Source organism: Trachurus trachurus (genome assembly GCF_905171665.1).
Source record: "Trachurus trachurus genome assembly, chromosome: 5".
NCBI classification, from domain to species: domain Eukaryota; kingdom Metazoa; phylum Chordata; class Actinopteri; order Carangiformes; family Carangidae; genus Trachurus; species Trachurus trachurus.
In genome coordinates, this window is record NC_139896.1 from 28,480,795 (window position 1) to 28,499,200 (window position 18,406).

At 43.4% G+C, this 18,406-nt stretch overlaps 1 protein-coding gene across 2 annotated transcripts; it reads right to left on the minus strand.

The window, feature by feature from the left end:
- Positions 1-1,108: 1,108 nt before the first annotated feature.
- Positions 1,109-18,183, minus strand: patz1 (POZ/BTB and AT hook containing zinc finger 1). Of its 2 annotated transcripts, XM_083971983.1 has the most exons (6): positions 16,521-17,804; positions 15,529-15,592; positions 15,261-15,432; positions 13,319-13,477; positions 6,315-6,527; positions 1,109-5,248 (listed from the first exon to the last, which is right to left on the minus strand). In XM_083971983.1, exons 1-6 carry the CDS (start codon positions 17,777-17,779, stop codon positions 4,770-4,772), a joined length of 2,346 nt encoding a protein of 781 aa, XP_083828109.1. In that variant the 5' UTR covers positions 17,780-17,804; the 3' UTR covers positions 1,109-4,769. The 2 variants fall into 2 exon arrangements, with proteins under 2 accessions (XP_083828109.1, XP_083828108.1); XM_083971982.1 differs by lacking the exons at positions 6,315-6,527; positions 13,319-13,477 and having other exon boundaries at positions 16,521-18,183.
- Between the last annotated feature and the right edge of the window lie 223 nt (positions 18,184-18,406).

Below are 18,406 nucleotides of genomic sequence, written 5' to 3' on the forward strand. Positions count from 1 at the left end.
ACCAAATCATTTAAAGGCTCAGGAAACCTTTGTAGGTGTTTGGAGTTAATCAGCTGATTTGATTGTGTGTGACCAGGGGCGTTTCCAGACATTTTTGATAGGGGTGGCCCAAGTGGGGCACTGACTTATGTTGGGGTGGCATGAAGCGCGAGCATGAGTGTCTGCGCGAACACATTATTTATGTACTCATGTATGCTATACTTAATTGCTTTATCTAGAGCCCCTGGACGTGTGTATGTGGCCTGTCATGACCAGGGATGTGAAGGATACTGTATGTCTTGAAATGTTTCTCTGTATAGTCCTATATGTTTTCTCTTGTGTATTTCTTGTACTTGATCTTGAATGTTTGCATATCTAGTCGCTAAAAGTAACTAAATCAGGGTGTACCAGGTTTTATTTTACTTTAATTGTTTCAATAGTCTCAGGTTTCACCCTGTGGTACAAGATGTGGCCCTGGAACATGTATGGATCTGTCTGACTCTTTCTCAATCTACAAATAGAGCACAGGTGTGTGATTTGCCCCTTAAGACAGACTGAAGATGGCTGTGTGTAGGCCGAAACGTTTTTGTCTTACTTATTTTTGTTTCTTTATTTTATTTTATCACCATGGTTGCACTTTTTTGTTGTTTGATGGACCATTAAATCTTTGTTGCATCCGTTAATCTCTGGTGGACATTGCCATTTTTGATCAGTGTGCAAGCCTTTTCCTCCTGTACTCATGTATGCACATGCACGCAAACACACACCCACACAGGTTTTGGCCATACTTAGTATTGTCTGCCAAACTACATCATATTTTGGGGTGGCACCTGGAGTGGCCAATCAGATTTAATTTACTAAGAAAAATGTTGACGTGTTCAATACTACTTTCCCCACTGTAACTCAAGTGATACATGGTATTTAAATGCTATAACATGCATCTCATTTCAGCAAAACCTGCCAGTAAAAGTACATAAACCCCACTACACGTGTGTGTTGATAATTCCACTAATAATTCTGAGACAAATATTAGGAGCTTTTTTAATTGCAATTTATTTGACACTCACCTCTGTACCAACAAGAGATGAGACTCAATAACAGAGTACAAAAACAAATATCTATAGAAAAGTATGCTTATATTGAAATATGTCCAAAGACCTTATAACAAAACATGTAGCTCACATGTTTTAAGAGCAATCTTGTTGAGTACGATGATAAAATACCAAGTTAACATATTGTACATTTTCTGTGTGTTTTTATACAAAAGTGTCAATGCAAGTCACTCTGTACAATTATCAACCTTTAGAAAAGAGGACCTTTTTTAATCCACTGCTGTGCACAATCAGTATTTGGAAGGCACTTTGCAACAGACCAAAAGCAGAAAGCAAAGAAGAAGAAGAAGAAAAAGAAATCGGCCAAAAATCATCCATGAAAAAACTTTTACACACAAGTACCAACATGGGTGACACACACACAAAAAAATCAGACATCCCAGTGAAAAGAAAAACACTCCTTCCTTTCAGCTTCATCTTTCACTTGATTTCAAATTATAACAACAACAGCATCAACAACAATACAACCCTTTTTACCTTTCAAAGAGGAAATACTAGTGCAGAGTGGATCAAAAAAGGAAAAACAAATACATTATATATATATATAAAAAAAAGAAAAAATTGGTCAAAGACGTGAGTCGTGCAGCTGGCAGTGTGAGTGCTACCAGAGCAGAGTGACAGTACGGTGAGCAGTGAACGCATCATTGCCACCAACCAGTGATCGACATTCAGTCCCCAGCTCAGCTCGCATGCCAGAACATGCAGTTTACACTTCCAATCCAAACGGCCATAATTTAACCCCCCTCCACAGAACAGACGAGAACAATAATCTATGTACAGGACCACCATCCACAAACACTGATCATATTGGTTCGCTCATATATATATATTCATATGTATATATATATTTATATATATAGATCTATATATCAATAGAATGTGTATATGAATGGTATATACACTTGTTACAATCACAATAAAACCATAAATAATATAGGAATGTACTGAATTTAACAGACTAAGTTAATCACAAATAATAATTCAAACATAAAGCAGGAAACACAGATCACACACAGAGACAAAAACACAGACGACACATGTACACACTCGCTTTTTTTTTACAGTCATCAACGCTCTCTCTCACACACACACACACGCATCACTAACCCTTCACTATGAGACGAATTACAGCAAAATGAAACATCAACCTAGGAGCAACAGAGTTATCAGCTGATGAGTGTAAAACTGTAGATTGTGTACTTTGCAGTTGTGTTATTCCAACACAGTGGAGGTGTTGCATGCACGACACATACAGTACACATCCATGAGGGAGATCTGTGTGAAAATAACCTATTTCTTATGATTCTTTAAACTCATACTCCCATTCTCACAATCAGATTAATGGGTAAATATTTAGATAAATTCTTAAAATAATTTAACAAAAAAAAAACAGCAACAACATTGTCTGGTGTCAGCTTCTCTTTGTCATGGATGACAGTAGCTATGCTGGAAATCTTTGGGTTCTGGACTGTCGGGCAAACAAAGAAAAAAACAAAACATAAATGGCTTTTTTTGTTGATTGGATTTCATTTGATTTCCTTCTGCGTTACGAAATGCCAATTCAAAAACAACTTGCAGGTAAACTTCAGCTTTCAATTATATTTAACTCAAATCATCAATAACACTTTCTTCTAACGATAAATCACAAAAACCGTCTGAGGAATGTTTTGGATTCAACTCTCTTACAGTCAGAGGACAGGGTGGGCAGCAGCCGTTAGTGCAAACACAAGCAGGTCCGACTGTGTGGTGGTGGTGGTGGTGGTGGTGGTGTGATCGATACGAGACTTCAAGATGACGACGATGAGGAGGAGGAGGAAGAGCGAACACTGGAGAATTAAAGTGAGCTTGATTACTTGTCAAAGTTGCATTACATTTGGTTGGTCCAGAAGCTGGTGGGTGAAAGGTGGGAGTCCTTCCTCTAACCCTTTAACTGCTGCACAACACACACACACATGCATGTGCGCGCACACACACACACAAAAAGAAACACACAACTCCACTGATCATAACTTAGAGTGAAAAATTATCAAAACGAGCAAATCACAAGATTTTTGTTGGACTATTAAAAAAACTGTACACAAAAAACCGAGGGCATGAATAAGTTAATAAAATATAATTTACATTTCTCAAAATATATACTGAAAATATACCTGACCTTGGTCCCTGTTTAATACCCAACAAACAATACTACTATTGTCATTGTAGGTGGGTGTGTGTGTGTGGGGGGGGGGGTACAAAGCTAATTCCCAACAGGCTCAGGGCATGTTTCAAGAGCACGTTTAAACCAAAACCTATGCTGAAAAAAAAAAATCCATGTACACAGTTTAGGTCACTATAATAAATGGCTTTCCTCTCCTTTCTTTTGCAGTTTTTCATATCAATAATCAATTCTACAAATCATCAAATCAAAAATTGATGACAAGCTTTTTTCTTTCTTACATCCAAATGAGCTGCCAGTAGATTTGCACATTTCGTCACATCAGCATAGCCAAGCCCTCTGCTTCAGATTTTTTTAAAAATGAATGGGAGACAATGGTTAGCTCTGTCAGTGTGACTGGATCTTATAAATTCTGAGCGGAAAACGAAAGCTTTGGTGCCAACGGGGCTTTTAGACAAGTTCTCATTCCTGAGCTATGTTGCACTATACGCTCTAATTCCATGGAAGTTAGCGGATGAATTAAACATGATTAAGCGATGATCAACAAAGCACTATGGTGTTCATGTCGTCTATGAGGTAGCTTAATTATCCGTTTGTCTTAAGTGAGATCATTTTAGCCTGTTTCTATGTCATGGATGGTGTATAACGATTAAAATTGTACGTTTAAAAAAAAAAAAAACATCTTAAAGTGCCTGTGAGCTGACGGTGATCCTCTAACTCCTAAGTAACTCCTTACATTAAGCTCATCAGTGCTGCTCTGTGACCTTGGAACCCACTCTTCTTGTACGATTTCGTTGCTTTTGATAAACGAGCGATGAAACGTGCCGTGTGCCCGCTGGGAAGGTGATAAAATGTTCACAATTAACAGATTCCCAGCGGAACCTGCTCTCAAAAATTGAGGCCAAATTTAAATCCCTGTCCTTAAGAAAATCAAAGTCCTCTGCAAAAGAACGTAAATACAGAACTCAGCCCTGGTGCTGCTCTGATGCGAAGACGTCCGTCTACAGCCTTGAGGGGAACGGGGAATAGGAAAGGTTAAAAACTGTTGCAATGGTCAAGGGGTTGATTGAAGTACATCAGAGCAGTTCAACTGGGCCGACAGACAACACACTTCTCATTTTTAAGAATGCAGTAAATAATTCATTTTACGTCAACGGCGCATGTGCAGCTACGAACAACACACGAGCCAAAAAAACAACTGAAAGCCTGAAAGCCTATAGCGAAACGAAACTTCAACAGATCCACGTCAGATAAAGGAAATAAAAACCTTCATGTCATTTCTTTACAGAGCAAACGTCGACACAGTACCCTTTTCATACTCGGGGGTTCGGGGGTGGGGGTAGAAAAAGTAGGAATCCTATGGCGTTCTTTGACAAAAATATCAGATACACATTAAGCAACGTAACAAACAGAATAAGTAGTCTTGAGGCAAAGATATTCCCAAATACAGAGCATCTTCTGTGGGGCAACCTGGCTTCGTCCGACAAGAGAGAAGCTTTCTTCCAGCTCCGGGGATCACGTCACTTCCCTCCAAAGTCCAGTCCGCTCTGACCGGCCTCGGCGTCCACCAGCGAGGACGCGAAGGCCGACTGGACGATCTGAAAGCCGAAGGACTCGAGCAGAGACATGTTTTGCTGAGGGGAGAAGGGTGAAGTCAGGGAGGGGGCCAGCTCGCTCAGGCCCGACCCCGAGACCCCCTGGGCCTTCTGGGCTTTGTGGACTCTGTGCTGGTGCTTGTTGAGGTAGGACTTGGTGCGGAAGGCCTGGCCGCAGATCCCGCAGGTAAACTTCTTCTCAGGGTCCGTCTTGGCTTTGGATCCCTCCGGGGACCCCAGCGCCCCCGCGGGGGCTCCGTTGCAGCCCAGGGAGGGCATCTCCAGCTCCGGCCGGTCGGGTTTGTGCGGAGACTTGAGCTCCTCGCCGTTGGGCAGTTCTCCGAACGAGGGATCCGACTCATCCGATTCCAGGTGCGGACACTTCCCTGTGTTCTCCTGTCCGTCTGAGGGGAGCATGACACCGAGAGGAAGAGGGGAGTGAGGAAGGAGAGAAAAAGACAGACCGGAGGGAAGAGAGACATTAAGTATGATAAACAGATGATAGAGAACAGGTATTTTCAAATGCATCTTTACTCCAGAACCTGGCACCTGCAAAAACCTCACATTTAAACACAGATTTGTTAAGTGACGAGGCAAAAAGCACATTCAGACAAGTCGTGATGACTGATTTTACACATCAATATCTCAATAGGGTTGGAAAAAAAGGAAGTTCTTTCAAAAAAAAAAGTGGCTATAGCATTAAAGGGATAGTTCAACATTTTGGCAAATTCGCCTATCGCCATAATCCCTATAGGCATAGCAGTAGGTTCATTACCTTTCATTATCGGTGCATGTTGTTTTGAGATCCACGATGCTCAGCTAACGCTATGGAGGCGAATGGTACTTTGTGTATTTGATGAGGGAAAGGCCAATCAAACAACTCCAAAACGCTCTGGTTGTGACCTGCACATTCACCACGCTATGAAATAATAATTTAACATTACGAGACAGAGTTGTTTTTCAGGCAAATACGTAGCCGAAAACTTAATTCCAGACACGGCTGCTGGGGGGGAGTGTTTTCAAAAGCACAAGTAGTTCAGAGTATTTGCTTCATGTGTTGTAATGTTACATAATTAATTATACATTATTATTTCATAGCGTGGTGAATGTGCAGGTCACAACTTCTCCATGACAGCGTTTTGGAAATTGTATATTTGATGAGTTTTAGGGGACAGGGGACCTGTACCGTTCACCTCCATTATGTTCGCTGAGCAGCTCACGTTTCTGCCCCGCGGATCTCAAAACAACATGCACCGATAATTAAAGGTAATGAACCTACTGCTGTGACTATAGGGATTATGGCAATAGACGAATTTGCCAAAATGTTGAACTATCCCTTTAAACCAGACAATGTTCTAGCTCAGTCCATTTGCCCAGTGTCCACTGAGAATCGTGCTGTGCTCATCCAACCAGTGGGCCATGCTCGCAACATGCCCCCAACCCCCACCCCTCCTGCTGGACTGTACTGACCTGCAACAGGCCCATGGCCGGGGAAGCCAGGCACCCCGCCGGAGCGACACTCCCAGAAATACGGAGTCCCACCTGGCTTCCCCATGAGCAGCTCGGGCTGCAGGCCCAGGGCTGGGGGGCCGGGCTGGGGAAGAACTGGGTGTCCAGAGAGCCCATGAAAGCGACCCTCTGCCTCAGGCGAGGTGAGAAGCAGCTGGCGACTGGCGCACAGGTCTACACAGCACCCAGGCCAGGGGAGAAAGGAAGGGGGGAGGGACAGACATGACAGGCCGGCGGAAACCAATACGGACAGAATTACCTTCAATTCATCACTGACGGCTGAAATGCTGTCTGTAAACACAGTGTTCTAGACAGGTTCGCTGTATGGATGAATGGGGCTGGGGGCCCCATCTGAAGATGTCAATGCCAATGAATGAACTTTTTCCTTTTTCCTTTCAGCAAAGATCAAATCCCCTGAACTAAGTGATTGTAAACAAAGGTCAAAATATTGAACCAAAACTGTTTCATCTGTGTAAAATGTAAAATGTGGCTCATCCAGGCTACTTTGATCAGATAGCCTACAGTGGCAAGAACAAGTATGTGAACCCTTTGAAATTTCCTATTTTTCTGCATTACTTGCTTTGCTTTCCATTGCAGGCCTGAAGTTTTCTACTCCACAACACTAATGGGAAATGTTTTGTAGACTGATGAAACTAAGATTTTTTGTTTTTTTTGTTTTTTTGTATGTATGGTGTAAAAATGGCGCTGTGTAACCATCATGTCAAGGTGAAGTACGGTGGAGGAGCATCATGGTTTGGGGCTCTGCTGCCTCAGGGGCTGGACAGTTTACCATCATCCAGAGTTTATCAAAGCTTCCTACAGGATAATGTCAGGGTGGCGTCCACCAGATGAAACTCAGCAGGACAATGAGCCTAAACATTGAAGTAAATCTACGATCTAGATCATCTGGACTGGAGTAGCTTAAAAAAAAAGAAAATCCACCTTTGGGAGTGGCCCAGTCAGAGCCCAGACCTGAATCCAATAGGGATGCTGTGGAATGACCTCCAGAGAGCCGTTCACACCAGACATCCTATATTAACATGTCTGACCAATGGTCTGGAATTCATCCTGAGTGTTGATCAGTTCTGATCTGCAGCTACAGAAAACATTTGGTTGAGGTTGCTGCTGCCAGAGGAGCTTCAACCACATATTAAATCCTTTTTCCACCTGCACTGTGAATGTTTAATGGGTATGTTCAATAAAGACATGAAATATTATATTATTATATTGTTTGTGTGGTATTAGGTTAAGCACATGTTTGTTTCTACTTGTGACTTCGATTCATGTAGGAAACTAAGAAATTCCAAAGGGTTCACATACTTTTTCTTGCCACTGTATAAATCACACAGACTGTGAGCCATTCCAAGATTCTCTGGCAGTGGAGATTTTAAATTGCTAAAATCAGGTGCAATAAAAAAACATCTAAAAAAAACCTGGCAGCACTTATTATTGCATGATGCTGGATCACTGACACACACAGGCTGGTTATGTAACAGTGTGTCCATTTGTGACATGTCAGAACATCCCTCTGAGGGGAAAAAAAAAAAACCCACTGTGTAGAACAAAGTATTACGGTCACACACACACATTTGGTTTCATCTCACATACTGCATGACACTGAATGAGGACTACAGTGAAAAGTGCAGTAAATATAGTGACAGTACACATCTCTGGATATTTCCAAGAGGAAATCATAGCTGCAGCTTTTTATCTGGTGAGCATCATCAATCAGAGGTGAATCACTGTCGTCAAATGTTAGCATTTAGACATTCACCGTCTCTTTATGTGTCATTTATTATCTTTACAGGGACTTTGCTGTTCAGCAGCACTTTGTTTTGTTTTTTGTTTTTTTGTGGCTTCACTCAGATCTGACAGATGACAGTGGACCTAGCGCTAGTCAAAACTGCTGGAGGAATATACTTTACTCCTTTGTTGATTTAGTGACACACTTAACTTTCCAAATGTGAAATAAGCTGAGAAATAGGGGGACGCTACATGAAGTAGAATGTGCGCAAGCAAATAAACCAAACCAACCATAAACTGCACTCATGAGGAGCACAGATGATTTCTTTTGACACTGCAATAAAAAGCTCCCATTTCCTGCCTCCACTAGAAATTTTTTTTTTTTAAAGAAATGCTTCATCTAATTTTACAAATGGTGAATAAACACAGAGTCTGCTGCTGTTCCTTGCTGCCTGTACAGCACTTGTTGACTTTATGTTCCAGTGACGCGACATCAAAAGCCACATTTCATGTCTTCATCATCAGATCTTGGGATGGATAGATAATGATGATGCGACTGGGTACTAATGCTAATACTACTGCTTCTACTACTATTACACTAGCCACTAGGGGGGGTCAGTGTACCAGTGAGTGATTCTTTTTAAGAATCTTTTTCATCTTAAGAATGAACTGATGATTTATTTATCGTCTCTGACACATTCCTGTCAATGTTTGCATGGTGAACTGTCCCCTTCGGACTTATGAAGTTGTCTGGGTCTGACTTAGAAATATGATAATGTCGATCAAAATTAAAGGGCTAGTTCAACATTTTGGCAAAACTGCATTGCCATAATCCCTATAGTTTTAGAGTAGGTTAGTTACCTTAATTGTCGGTGCGAGCTATTTTTAGAATGGCGGAGCAGAGCCGCGAGCTGCTTAGAGCTACGCTACGGAGGCTAATGGATTTTTTTGGTTTCCCTCATCAAACTCATCAAATACACAATCTAACAACTCCAAAACGCTCTCGTGGACAAGTTGTGACCTGCACATTCACCACGCTATGAGATAATAAAGGAACATTACGAGATGGAGTTGTTTTCGCGGCAAATGCGTAACCGGAAACCAAGAAATCCCATTAGCCTCCGTAGCGTAGCTCTGAGCAGCTCGCAGCTCTGCTCCGCTGTTCTAAAAATAGCTCACACCGACAAATAAAGGTAACGAACCTACTGCTATGACTATAGGGATTATGGCAATGGGCCAATTTGCCAAAATGTTGAACTATCCCTTTAAAAATGTGCATTATTATTCATTGTATATGTGATCAAGATCAGTAAATCTCTTCCCCTCAATTAAATCCTGGGCAGGACTACCTGGTTCTTTTGCCTGCTAATGAGAATATCTTAATCAGAGAAATCTTGGAATAGTAACATCTCAGAGGCAGAACAGCCACTGATGTAAGAGGCTCCCAGCACATGACTCCTGCCATCTGCTGACTCCCTACTGGAACACATTGTGCCTGTTGAGAAGAGCCATGGTTTTAGTTTGATAAAAGCTTAAGCTCTGAGCAGCACGACAGAAATCTTAGCGATGTACCAAAAATATATGATCTATTGTATCTATATTCATCACATAATGATTATTGAAGGGGCCTTTTCAATTCGCCTCAATCAGAAACCTATTCATTTGCTGCACAGCTGCCAGGCTTTTAACCAGATCCAAGACAAGTGCCCACATAGTGTCTGTTTCAGCCTCCTCACACCGGCTCCCCATTTGTTTAAGAATTGATTTTAAGAGCTTGGCGCTGACATTTCAAGCTCTTCATGGCCTCGAAGTCGAACCATGTGATGAATCTGACTTGTGTGTTGGTCATGACCCAGGATGAAGCCTGAGGTCCTTTATCTGTTACTGAGGCACAGCTGAAAACTAGAGGTCACAGAGCAACTAGCTGCCTGAGGACATCAGGTCATCTAAATCTCTTCTTATACTGGAGAACGTCTTTGACTTGATTCTTAACAGCTGCTCTTTTGCTGTCAACACTGGATTTGCTTTTATTTCCTTATTACTAGGCCTGCACAATATGAGCAAAATGTGCGATGACACTGTTCAATATTGCGATGACGATATGACTTGTAATAAATGAGCAAATAGTTCCTGAGTCTTTCTGCTTTAGGTACCATAGAAAATAAATATTCTGAGCATACTTTTATCAAACAAATTGCACATGAATAATCAATCAATTAAATAGAACTGTTGGCAGATGGATTGTGGACAGATCTAAGTTTCACTGTGTTGTTTTATCAGTTCAATGACAATAAAATATCGTGAATCTTGAGAACGTTAATTTAACCCTCTCCTGCCTCCTCTCCTTACTCGTCGCATTTCAGGCAACCTTTTGCAATGTGGTTATTGTGCATGTTCATATCGCGATGACGATGAAAATATGATTAATCAGCACTACTCATTACTCTATTGAAATTTGTTTTTTATGATCTGCTTGTTGACTTGTGTGATGCACTAACATTTGTTTACTATCGTGTTCCATTATTACAGCTCACAACTATACTATTACCACTGATAATAAAATAAATACAAATAATTATAATAATACTGTCTATTACCTTATGCAAATAGACTAATTGACTAATTGTTTCAGCATAAATGAGTCAGTGCCAATTATAAAATCAAGAGAAATTCCTTTTCTGCTGTCCAATTGTGGTTGTTGCTCCCAGTTTGCTGTGCACTGTCTCTATGCTACTGGTTCTCCCACAAAGATGGCACATCTGTAAACGTTTCAATGAATCCAGGGCGAATGGAGCACATACTCAAGACCATCATGCAACACTGTGCATTGCTGAACAACTGCCGATGGAACCAGCCAAACAGAGACAGACGCTGTTAACCGTACGCTGCCATGGCCATGCTGGACAGACACGCACACAAACATACGCATACATACAGTACATAAAGCAAAGGTGACTCAGCACTCCACATTCTCACAGAGTAAGAAGAGTCAACTACAAAGTCACTCTACAAATGCCAACACAATTACTGGATGCGGTGATCGGAAATGTAACCACATTATAGTCCCAATCTTCAGCCTAATAACAGTTAAGTCTTCAATCTAAATAACAATGTGGTGTTTAAAGGGATATTTCAACATTTTGGCAAATTCGCCCATAATCCCTATTTTCTTGGGGGTAGGTTTGTTACCTTTAATTGTCGGTGCAAGCTACTTTTAAGATCAGCGGGGCAGAGATATACGAGCTGCACGGTATTTCCACGTTTCCCTCATCAAACTAAATACACAATCCAGCAACTCCAAAGCACTCTCATGGACAAGTTGTGACCTGCACATTCACGATACTATGAAATAATAACGTATAATTATGTAACATTACGACATATGAAGCAAATACTCAGAACTACTGGCTTTTGAAATCACTCCGCCCAGCAGCCGTATAGGGAATGTAGTTCCGGCTACACATTTGCCTTGAAAACAACTCCGTCTTGTAACTTTCCATTATTATTTCATAGTGTGGTGAATGTGCAGGTCACAACTTGTCCATGAGAGCGTTTTGGAGTTGCTGGATTGTGTATTTGATGAGTTTGATGAGGGAAATGTGGAAATACCATATGTCTCTGTAGCGTTAGCTGAGCAGCTCGCGTCTCTGCCCCGCCGATCTAAAAACAGCTTGCACTGACAATTAAAGGTACCTACCCCTAAAACTATAAGAATTATGGCAATGGGCAAATTTGCCAAAATGTTGAACTATCCCTTTAATAAGGACACAGAGGATCCCTGATTGTCACACCACCGAGAACGTCATGAATTCCACTGATGTAGACTCTATCTGTGTTTAAGAGCTGCCTTGCTTATTACCTTAAATGGTTTCCACCAGCCAAGACCATGACCTCCAACAAGAGTCAGTGTACTACTGTGCTTCTTATGTTTCCAGCACATTTTCCTGCTTCTGGTTGAACCACCACTCAGTAAGGCCAAGTTTAGCTTAGACTGAACATGAGGGTTTCACAGGTAGTTTTATCCAACTGAAATGAAAAGAGTTTCACCACATTAACTATTTCCAGTGTAGAGGAACTAGCTATGTAAATAAATACTGGCACCCAGTAGCTGCCAGGTGCAAGTGAACCACCTGCCAAAGCTAACAGCTTACTGATATAATCTGTGAACAGCACTGTAAAAAAAGATCAATAATACAACATACCTCCAAATTGTTGCCAAATCTTACACCACTTACATCTCACTAAACAATAATGTCACTTTTTCTAAACTGCCACTGACTCTGAAACACTTAGCAGACATAATTAAACTGTAAGATCTGGGCCTATATTGAGCCAGGGTTCAGTAATTGTAATTTTTGGAAGGTCATTAGCTCATTATGCTAATTGCTTCTGGTTTGTACAGTGTTATATTTCAACATTTTGGCAAAATCGCCTATTGCCATAATCCCTATAGTTTTAGGAATAGGTTCATAACCTTTAATTCTCGGTGCAAGCTGTTTTTAGATCGGCGGGGCAGAGACATGAGCTCTGCACGGCTTTACTTTCCCCATTTCCGGGCTTTCCTTCTTCAAACTCATCAAATACACAATCCAACGACAAGGCGGAGTTGTTTTTGAGGTAAATATACGTAACTGGATGGAGCTACATTCCCGACACGGCTGCTTGGCAGAGTGACTTCAAAAGCAAAAGTAGCTCCGATTACAGTATTTGCGCTATGCAGAGCTCACATCTATGCCCCGCCAATCTAAAAACAGCTTGCACCGACAATTAAAGGTAATTAACCTACTCCTAAAACTATAGGGATTAGGGCAATATGTGAATTTCCCAAAATGTTGAAATATCCCTTTAACTGAGTGGGTAAATCCTTAGTTCCAAACAATCTAGTAGCAACCAAACCATAATGAAAGAAAGAAATATCCTCAGTGTGGTTATGTAATACTTCAAGTTGTTTCCTGTACCCAAGTACCACAGAGGTTTTAAACATACCGCCCCCTCGAATACAAGACCCCCACAGGTAGCGAACGGAAAGACAGCCAGCAGGTGAAAAAGCATGACAGTAAATGTTGGAGGGAGAAGCTTTGGCAGCGAAGGCTGATGTATGCTTGTGTTTTAAAAACATACACAGAGATGCAGCAGCATGTTTCTCCAAAAAAAAAAAAAAGCAGCAGTGCACATGACAGTCAGAAACATGAGAGTCTGGGATGGGGCGGGCGGCTGCTTGCCTTCCACTGAGCACTGGCGTCCCATGTGGTAAGGAGTGCCGTTGTGCATCTGCAGTCCCCCCCTTGGCTCAGGGAAGGTGTGCATTGTAGCAGAAGGGGGAAGTGGAGAGCCATGGTGTGTCTTTATATGCACCTTTAGGTAGGACGCAGTGGAGAAACCTGGGACCAGAAGAACAAAGAACAAGGCAGTAGTTTGACACACTGGAAGCCTTGGCTAGGAGACGGGCCCCCTGTCAACAGGGATGAGCTATCCACTGTCGGTCCTGCTTGTTTTGACATCACGATCCAAAGCGGTGAAGACTGATGGTTAATCAATCCCCCATTCTTTTGAATTGTAAACCACAACAGTGAACAGAATCACAGTATCTTTGTGAAAAGCAGCGCCACAAGTAAACAAACCAATTCCATTCAAAAACCCTCGGTCCTACTTCATCCACACAAGGAGCAGTACCACTAAACTGTAGAGGAGTGATCTTATGGAGCTAGTAACAATACTTCTGCCCCTGGCCACCCTCTGACTGCCAATTGATGCACCAACAGGTACAAAAAAATAATCCAAGACCGCTAATCTGTAGCTAATGCCAGGATCAGAGGACATGATTTTTCATACTGTTTTGTCGAGGCCGACAAAGACAGACGCTGCTCTGAAGCATCGTTCACACACTGTGAAGCTACGTTAGCTCGCTTACATGTTGGTGTTGTACGTCAATGATTTTGAGGTGAACACATTCGTTTACATACTTCAAGTTCTCTCTGAAGGACAGACAGTCCATACTGTCCTCTCAACCAGAGCCAGGCACGGCTCCACAACCGTTTTTTTGTCGTTTTTCTCTTTCATGTCTGAGCTAAAGACCGCTATCACACACAGCGCTACGGTAGCCATTATTGACAGTTTCTTGTGACACCTCCCCGATGACCTCTGAACTCACGCAGGGTCGTGATTGCTGATTGGTCGGGGTCATACTTGTAAAATGGGAGTCTCCTGACCAAGACACAGCAAGAGTTTATGCCACTGAGTGTTCAATCTGGCATCAGGGTTGCTACACATTTGAAATTTCAAAATTCCATACTTTTTGCAAAACCTATTTTCCAGACTTCTCTGTAAAATAATTAAAATAATTTGTGACATTTGAGTAAATAAATGTGTCATGTAAATAAATTACGCAATTAATCGTTTGTTTTCATTATTCTGAATTTGTATGCCATTATGTCACCAAATAAAATAATTTACAGGAGATTGTAGCTAATAGCACATACAAAATAATTAACCCAAATAACTTCAGATAAGACCAAACCCAAATAAGTATTAAGATAAATATATTTCCATACAATAGTTTCCATTTTTCATTCTTTTCCAGACCCGGAAATGTATAAAATCAAATTCCATACTTTCTTACCACTTTTCCATACTGTGGCATGGTGACCATCGCGAAAGACAAAACAATCATGTAGTCTGATCCTGGCACAACTCCCAAACTCTCTTTGAGAAATACTTCCAAGAACAATGATTTGTTTATGGATAATACTTTGTAAAGCTACAGCTTCTGTAGTTCAGCAAAACCAACACAGACACATTATAACTGCTGTCAAACCTCAGCCCTGCCAGCCCGCCAGGCTGTCGTACTGCATCGATGGAAGAGCATCAGAGGGCGCAAGGTGCTGGGAAGAAGATGAAATAGGAACCAGCACCATTTATACTCCTTTGAGGGGGAATAGTGCTACTTTGTTGTGGCAGTAATGTCCCCCACCTCTTTGTCAAAACTTGTCCGGGAAACTGCACAACATATTCAATCATGGTCTTTGCTTGGCACACACATGGAGGGTTTACATTGCCCAACATCAGGGCCAACCAGAATACAGACGGCAACCTGGGGGATATCTGAGAGGACGGGGCTCTCAGTGGGAATGTTAGAGGATGCTGATTTGTATTTCCTAAGATTACCTTTGTTGCAGATGCCACAGTAGTTGTGCGTTCCTTCGCTGTGTTTTTTGAGGTGGTCTGTCATGTAGGCGGCGCGCAGGAACTTGCCACAAACTTTGCAGGGGATTTTGTCCTCATGGCATGCAAGGTGTGACCGGAGGCGATCTCTTGTAGCAAAAGAGGCATTACAAATCTGTAACGACACAAATCAACTGCCTTATTTACACATGATCAATTCAAAATCCTCATGTATTATTATTAACTCTAATATATGGATCCTAAATGTTACCTGGCACTTGTGGGGTCTCTCTGTTGTGTGAACTTGTTTGATATGTCCATTCAGGTGGTCGGGTCTGGAAGGAAAGAAGGAAAAAACACCAATCGGTAATTAGGAATTTCTGGTACATTTCCACACAGCTGCTTGGTGGGTGTGTGGACCTTCCCCTGCAATCTATCCTCCATTATAATCACATGTCTGGGATTTTTTTTGTCAGGGGGTGAATTTAACACTTAGACTTAACAACAGATCAATAAAATATCATGGAAATGATAAAGTAAAAGCATTTAACTTTAGGGGAAGTAATTCCGAGGCAGCTAAATGGGAATTCGGATATCAGATTCACAGATTTAAATCGGTGAAAACCTTCATTCTAAAAAGACCCGTAGCAACTTTTTCTTGTATGAAGCAAAACTATTCATGGCATCAAATAATACTGAATGTCCCCACTCTACCCCCCCACTGGGTTTAAACATGTGACTCCTTATTTATCTGTCCTGTGTGTGAACCTCCAAAGCAGTAGGTGGTGACAGTGAGTTGGTAACAGGGCCTGAGAACACTGAGCCTGGGAAAACTGGTGTGTGTGTTTTTGTGTGGTGAGTGGATTCAGTGATGACAGTCACTGTAATAGATCTGCAGAAACTGAAAGCTCTGTCAATGACAACACTTTACATTTAGCCTACATTACAGTCTGTCACAATAAGAGCTGGAGAAAGTGGCCTTCTTAAATATAGGCTATAATATAAATATTGAAAAAATATTACCCAGTTTATATTAATGGCATTAACTCAAATGGGTTTCATAAATTTGGACCCGATTCGATATTAGACTGATGGTGAAGAACCATTCAAACAAACAGACGAGGGACTGTTTACGTGTAAGTGCCAATGATCAAAGGAGGTAACATCCTACGCAGGGTGTGCTGGCTGGGAGATGTCCAGACGCACATCCATTGTTCCTCTCTGAACACAAACACACGTCAGAAAGCAGAAAGCTCAGCTCACCTGGAGAAACCTTTCCCACAGCTTTGGCACACATACGGTTTTCCGACCGAGCCGTCGTGGGACCGCACATGGTACGACATCCTGTCCTTGCGTTTGAACCGCAGCCCGCACACATGGCAGGCGTACGGCTTCTCCCCGGAGTGGGAGAGCTTGTGTCGGTTCAGGTGATAGACGTCGCGAAATACTTTCCCGCAAATGTCACAGCCGACGTGTCGCCTGGTCCTCTCCCGTTTGCGACCGTTGTCCAGCGTCAGCCCGCCGTGGAGCGGCATGCCGTTCTCCACCAGCCCCGGGTGAGACATCAAAGACATGCCGCCCGCCGCTGACAGGCCGTCGCCGACGCTGTTGACGCCGCCGGTGGAGGCCCCGTGCTGCGCTTCGTGGTTCTTCAGGCGCGAGGCTTCCGTAAAGGCTTTACCGCAGGTCCCGCAGGGGAACAGCACGTTGTCCTTCTGGTCGCTGAGGTTGAAGTGCACAGCGGGAGCCTCCGCCACCCCACCTGGCTTCTTCGGCCTCCCCCTGCCCCTCTTTGACCCCAGGGAGCCCGCGTCGTGATGAAGCGTGTTCTCCGTTATTTCCGTTGTCGGGGACACCGGCAGTCCTTCCACCGGCTGCAGCAGGGGCACCGACGACTCTCCGCCGTCCTCCAGCAACACGGCGGCGGCGGCGTCTTCGCTCCCGTCCACATGCATCTGCGCGTTGTTGGCGAACCCCTGACCGTTCACCAGCTGCATTCCCGTGCCGTTCACCGCGTCCTGCTGTGCCACCTGGAAGCCCAGCTCCGTGGCGCCTGTGGCCTGGAACAGGCTGGCTTCTCCCCCCCGGGACGTCGGGACCAGGATCTGGACGTTGGACTGTTTGATCACCTCCTGACAGATCTCGATGACCGACCGCATCAGCAGAAACTTGGCAGCTGTCATCAACTCCGGGAAGCACTCCAGCCGCACCACGATCCTGGAGGTGTAGGCGAAGTCCAGGATGTCTTTGAAAACTTTGGGGCTGATGGTGTGCATCTCCAGCTCCTTGGCGTCGCCGTCGCCCTCCGTCTGGCGGCCGAAGACCGACTCGAAATACTCACTGCAGGCGGCCAGCACCGCTTTGTGGGCAGGGAAGCTCTCCTCGCCGACGCGCAAGACCACATCGCAGAACCTGCCTCCATCTTTCCTCTGAACGTTGAGGTTGTGTAGCATCTCCGCACTGTGCTTGCTCACCTGGTAGGTGTACGAAGAAGTCCAAGACGGCTCCGCTACTTTCTCCATGCCGAATTCATCCAATAACGCTGGTTGTCGCGACAACGGTCGGAGGAATGGCGGATAGCGTGTGAGGATTCCGTTCGGTTGATTCCAGCGAGCGACAAAATCCAAAGAACCAGCCGCCCCTCCCCGTCAGTTTTAGCATCTAACGTTAAACGTTAGCAATAGCAGAAGGGAAAAATGGCAGCCCCCCAGCTTCCTGTGAACTTTGACCCTGGTTTTCTTGAGGGGTGGGGGTCGCTCTTGTATTGTGAGGAAATGTTTATCTAGCGTGTCGGGTTGTGGTGTGTTTTTGAAACGGCTATCTCACGTCAACGGCAGCCACTTCGAGGAGTAGAAGAGCCCCGGCACCGCGGGGGTCTGTCATGTCTTTATGCCAAAATGTGAACACGCAGGTCTCTTCCTGCCTGGTCTGGTTGTAAAACCCCTCCCCCCACCGACCAAGCCGAAACAACCCCCCCTCCTTCCCTCCTCCTCTCTCTGAGCTCAGTTTGTTAGCACAGTAAAGACACATCTGAAACAATACACTGTACTGATGGCTGCAGGTACAGTCCGGCTCCACCACAAGACGACACACAAGTGGTCCACTCGTGACATTACATGTAGCCTACACTAGAGTACAACACCCACTAT